The sequence below is a fragment of the Polyodon spathula genome, chromosome 1 (assembly GCF_017654505.1).
Source record: "Polyodon spathula isolate WHYD16114869_AA chromosome 1, ASM1765450v1, whole genome shotgun sequence".
NCBI classification, from domain to species: Eukaryota; Metazoa; Chordata; class Actinopteri; order Acipenseriformes; family Polyodontidae; genus Polyodon; species Polyodon spathula.
Genome location: NC_054534.1, coordinates 38,217,137 through 38,223,468, shown reverse-complemented (window position 1 = coordinate 38,223,468; position 6,332 = coordinate 38,217,137). Strand labels below are relative to the sequence as shown.

At 36.1% G+C, this 6,332-nt stretch overlaps 1 protein-coding gene across 1 annotated transcript in view; it reads right to left on the bottom strand.

Moving 5' to 3' along the window:
- Positions 1 to 557: 557 nt before the first annotated feature.
- LOC121318343 (excitatory amino acid transporter 1-like) overlaps positions 558 to 6,332 on the bottom strand; it is a 30,533-nt gene continuing 24,758 nt past the window's right edge. Inside the window, exons 9-10 of the mRNA XM_041254904.1 lie at positions 4,274 to 4,408; positions 558 to 1,729 (exon numbers count right to left, since the gene is read on the bottom strand). Of these exons, the coding sequence (XP_041110838.1) occupies positions 1,528 to 1,729; positions 4,274 to 4,408 (337 nt within the window). The 3' untranslated portion in view covers positions 558 to 1,527. The remainder of the gene's footprint in view (positions 1,730 to 4,273; positions 4,409 to 6,332) is intronic.

Here is a 6,332-nt window from a genome sequence, read left to right as displayed (position 1 = left end):
GTTTTCATTAGAGTTAGTTGTCATAAAATCATAACACAATGTGCTACAATATGCTTTTCTCAAGTGATGTCATGGAAGGATAACCCATTAGGTTATCAAAATAAAGACCACGTCTTTTCAGCAGTTTTACAGCACAGTGGCACAAGTAAACCATTATTCCACATTTCCTAGTCGTTAATGTTTTGTAAAAAAATTATCTATATAATTTTTTATATAAAAATGATTTCCTACAATCTAGGAATTATGTAAGTAAAATAAATGTCTAATTAAAAGACCTCTATTTAAACTTTAAAAATTGTAGCCACAGCTGTTAGAAGGCACGGTTTACCTATACTACTGGTGACAAAATCAACAATTGACAGCAGTTACAGGACAATATAAAAGCAGATTTATATAAAAATATTTTGCATGTACTTGAACATTCAAAAGTGCTTTTAAGCCGTTAATGTTTTTTTTTTTTTCTCAAATGATGATAGAAGCACAACATGGGAGAATTTGTAGGTAAATTGTAGCCTTCTTAAATATTAAAAAAAACACCATTATTATAACTGAATTAAAATTTTTAAAACTGTGAAAATGTATAAAAAGAACCCCTTTACAAAGCTTACCCAGAAATAAAACGCTCTTCAATGCCTAAAGAGAATTTGTCTATTAAGAACGTTCAGTTTTTTTTTTTTTTTTTTTTTTGTTTGTTTGGCAGGAAGCAATAACATTAATCCTTTTGAATGAATATTCAATTACGCCAGGGCTTTGAAAATAATAAAAAGCATCAAAACTGCATGCAACCCCTACCCCTTATCCTCAGTTATCCAGTTCCCTTGTAACCCTATTCAACCTACCTTAGGTACTTCCTTCCTTACTGATATGGCCCCTCCCTTATATCCAACCCCACATTCAATAAAGCAATGATAATCACCATAGCTTTAAATTATTATGTCATATGGCAGAACTCCTAGTAGTGACAATTCTATAATGGCAAATTGTTTTCAGCAAGAAGCAGAAAATGCTTGTGCTTTGGGCAAGAATTAAAAAATATAAATGTTACACTTTTCTGTTATCTCATTTTAGCCATGAAAATGCACAAAACAATGTTAAAGGATGGAAACATTTTAGCCTCTTGAGAAAAACACAAAACAAAATGTAATTTTAACACTAGTATTATATCATTCACCTGGCACTTATGGAAACAAACAAAAACAACCCACAATACTTCTAAATTAGATCCTTTAATGTTAATCTACAACACCTGAAAAAACATATCTGAGAATCTCTCCAGAATTAAACTTGACAGAACAAACCGCTCCATTAGCTATGACCATAGTGTCCAGGACTCACAACCTACACTTTCAGTATTTGTTTTTCATAGATCTTTGTAACCCCAAATCCTTATGAATGTTTATGACAAATAAGACAAGTGATATTAAAATAGAGAAAACAAAAACATGGACCTTGGGAAAACCCTAACACCTAACCTGTAAACAACCCTGCTCCCTCCCAAAAAACAAAAAAGTAAAACAAAAACAAAAACTACATCTTGGTTTCACTGTCTAAAGGCTTTTCATTCTCGTTTTCCTGGGAAATCAGTTGGTATGGTTTCTTCATTTCGTTCTCTTCAACCACTGAGTTACCCATTTCGGCATCTTTCCGTAGCTCATGTCTGGAAAGGTATTCCACGATTCCAGCTCCAATGGAATCACCCAAGACATTGGTGGTAGTACGCAGGCGGTCACTGTGGAAAGAAAAAAACATTTGTGACTTGTGCTGTGGTACTCTTAATGACTTTTTATGTGTTAGGACTAAGTATAAACAATATTTATATTCTGTGTTTCTTGGGTTTAAGTTGAATTTTCTAGTTTTGTACTGGAGAGCTCTAAATTTATTGCACAGACAATGATGATGGTAGCGGGGCGAGGCTTTTTGTCTCACATTGTTAATTTGCCTTATCCCCTCAGTGATTTAGCTGTTGATAGGGAAAGTGATAGGGCTGTTTGACCTCTTGAGATTGATATGCTGCGCTCTTAGCAGCCTTGGTTCTGAACCTTTGTGCCCTCCAGCTTCAGAAGGAAACCCAATCCCCTCCTCACTTGGGAATTCGCAGTTCCCACTCTGCACACAAGGTGCGCTTTGTACCATTTACAAGGGCTAGCTATGCCCTTTCCTTTAGGGGAAATCCAACCCCCTTGCATGCTTTCACTAACGAAACATGATGTTCTCCACTTGATCTTGCTGGGAACCAAAGATTTCCACCTTCTTTGGGACTGTCTAGATATTTACACTATGATGTCACACAGCGTTTACAAATCAAATCAAAACAAGCTTTTGCTGAATGATTTAGTTTTTTCACTTTATCTGTTAAAGGACTTCCTCACATCCAGTGAATGTTTATCAATTTACCAAGGGACTCTTTTATTGGAGGTATGTGTTTCTTTAAAGTATTGTAAGAAAATACATTTCAAACCATTATTTATTCTTTGATCTATTCAGCTGGTTGTTTGTTTTGTTTGTTTGTGTTTGTGATGTAAAATGGCATTACATATGACATCTACTCCTTTTATAGTCTTCTCTTGTCTAACACAAATGGGATATGGCCAGTGCAGAGCAATGGAGGCTAATGGTTTTTTCTTACTTTTTCTGGAGAGTTTGTGAGATGTAGTTTTGAGGTCTCCAATTGTGAGGGTAACAAAGAAACACCTGTTGCCATGGAAACTATTCCAATAATCTTATTTTAGACTTTTGATTTTTAAAGGGCTGTTACTTTCCTAAAAGGCACAATTTTATTTCTAATAAAACAAGAACAAATCCCATAAAAAAACAACAACAACACACACACTCAAGTTTAACTTTTTTAAGAGAAAGGGGTAATTGCTAAGCTTTGCCTAGCGGGATGTGTAGTTTGACACCACTACCCTGAGTTAAGGCGTTGTGTATCTATTACTGGATAAGAGAGGACCATGAACCAAAGGCGTGCCTGTACATTTAGTTAGTTATTTATTTAGTACAGCACCTGTAGGCCTGCATGCATTATTATTCAGAGACTGGCAGTTGATTTTGAACCATTTCATGACCGGGAGAGAGGGGGAAAAAGTTATAATATACAAAATAAAAATATTTTTTGTTTTAAAGGTATTCCCGAGTACAATCTTCATTTGTGTCATTTATAATACGCTAATACATTGTGTGTAGGATGTCTCTTATTATACAAAAGACAACATTTTGCACTGTTTGAGCAGCCAAACATACATACACAACCCGGCAATAATGGGCACCTCAGTGGGTCTCATGTCACCGACAGGGGACTGGACTGAATTGGTAGTGCCAGTGTATCACACAACACTGCCCGTTACAAATATGGTACAAATCTTTACTATGTACAATGCTCACCATATTATTACAAACCTAAACCTAACCCTTACCTTCACCAAATCAGTGTACACAGTTATTACTGGAAAAGCTGAAATAATAATAATAATAATAATAATAATAATAATAATAATAATAATAATAATAATAATAATAATAAAACAGGCTGATCTGTGTCTGCTAAACCCTGTCTGACATAAAATTCTGTGTGGTCAACCTAAACTGGAAACACCAGCCACCACCAAGACTGGACTGGCTGAGCTTTAGCACCACTAGGCTGGTATGCAGAGAGGACTGTTGTCTTACCAAATCTAAGATGCATTCATGTATAGTTATTTAGTTTGTGCACGTATGTGTGAGCACGCGCATGTGTGTTTTAATACTTTTACTATTATGTATGTAAAAGTGTAAACCAACCAATGGTGACTTACATCTTATATTTACATTTTAAATATCTTGAATGCATGAGTAACATAGTAAATGAGGAGGGGTTCATACAGAAGGCAGTACTTGGCATTGGCTGAGCTGTCCATTCCTGTTTTTTTGCCAATCTGGGCTCAAAATGACTACTTGTCTGCTGCTCAAAAGCTAGACTTCATTTTGGAATAGTTTGCTGGGACTGAGAAGTATCAGGAAGCCAGAAGCAGACCACTGCTGCTTTGAAGAAGAAAATCCCACAGTCACAACACCTGGCCTGATAATACTGCAGTACTGACAGTACTGCATGCAGGTATCTCCAGATGGACACATGTTTGAATTGTAGCAAGGATCAGTTAAAGGGCATGCCAAATCAATGTGTTTCGCATACTGTACATCTACTACCTATCATTTTTACCAGAATACCTGTTACTGGACTACCATCATTGCAAAAAATTTCAAAACATTTTATAAAAAGCAGTAAGTATTTACTCACAGGAACCAGTCTACTGCAACAATAAGTGAGATGTCATCTGTGGGCAGCCCTACAGAGGTCAACACGATCACCATGGTAACCAGCCCAGCCTGGGGGATTCCTGCTGCTCCAATACTGGCAGCTGTGGCTGTGATGCTGTTTCACAGGGAAAACAGGACATAAAAAGGTAAAATATAAAGGAATATATCAGTTGAGGTTTACTATGAGTTTGACACAATAGGAATGTCAGCATGATACTATGTGCCAACTGTACACTAATTAGCATTGCAACCAATATATTATCCATTGATTTATTTAAATTTGATCACTGTATATATCCCCTGAATCATAATTATTATGGGTACCTTAACTACCATTTTGCGTAATCATACTTAGCAAACAGTTTTGCAATTGCAGGGCATGAATTTTTAGTTTATGAAGGGGAAGGCAATATTGCCTTCGGTGAAAATCATGAAAATCCAGGGGCATCAAGGCAGTTCTAGGGGGCAAAAAGGCAAAACATAAATCCAACCCAAGGGCACCAAAGCGATTTCATACTCATTCATAAAACAACTTAAAAAAAAATACAACAAGCCTATAGCGTTCATTATCTGAGAAGGGATTGCTGCATAATCTGAAAAAAAAATTAAAAAAGGCTAAATGGAAGTGATTATTTTTTGTCAAAAAAATTAAATGATAAAGGATGGACAAGGGCGTCTGCTAAGCAATTAATAATATTTATAATAATAATTAATAACAACAATTATTATTAATTTTTAATAACAACAATAAAGCAAGCTGCATTTTAATTTATTGGAAGCCATAATATTCATTCTGCTGACTGGTTCAATTTGGACACTCAATTCAAGAATAAAGTGGAATGCTGGTTTTGAGCATACACATTCTAACCCCTTTCATGAAAGCACACGTTACTAGTTAAAAAACACAACTACTGTGTTTCGATTACTAGTGTTCTCTCCAGCTCTTTCATAACGCATGTAATAGCTACTAGCTCCTTGTGTAAGAATTTGAACAAAATTAATTATTTACTTATTGTGCATGGGTGTTTCAGAGGAATAACCCAGCAACGGTCATTGAAGCGTCCATATAAAATAGCAATTATATATATATATATATATATATATATATATATATATATATATATACACACACACACACACACACACACACACACACACACACACACACACACACACGCACACAAACAATTTGAAGAATATTCACAAATCCATAAACAGATCGCTTTACTTCATTTAGTATAATGTGGCCCTATGGAACATTCTGATTTATATACTGTGGTAATTTGCTTTATTCATTTAAATTAAAACAGTAGTTTTTTAATGTACAGTATAAATAAACAGCTACCGGACCAAATTTTCACTACTTAAACATTTGAGAGGGGACTTGGAGGGGGTGAGATTTGTCAGTGGAATAGCGGTTATTATTATTATTTGATGTTAGTATTGGGGGACAAATTATTGTACACCCATTTCCTACCTGACCATCACATCAATTCTGGAACACTTAGCTGTTGTTTTAGCCAGCTCTTCTTCCTTCTTTCTTTTAATTCGCTGCTGGTTTGGCAATTTTCACGGTCGGGAAAAACCACTCAACTGCAGTGACACTGCCAGACAACAACTCTGACTGAAATCCCTGGAACTTAAGTGCGGTCAAATTCAGCTCAGTCTTACAACTAATAGCGCCCCTCCTTCTGTTAACCCATTATTAACCAATGATACGTCGTTCTTGTGGCTTAGTGCTGAGAGGTGTATAGTAAAAACAATGGCAACAATAACACATTAGAATAATAAGTCATTTTCTCACATGACGAGACAAAATTGAAAGGTGACAGAACGGGCCAGCTGATGTTAAGTAAGTTTGTGAATGGGTTGCAGATCAGATGTGCTGGTGACGGACATCGTCGGCAATGACAGCGGGCACAGAAGCAACTTTTGCCGCAACTGGAGAGGTACTGCGGCAAAAAGGGGTTGGGCAGGACTGCAATTGACATTGGTTATTTCGCGCCCTGCAATTGGTGTTACCTGTTCTAAAAAAAAGC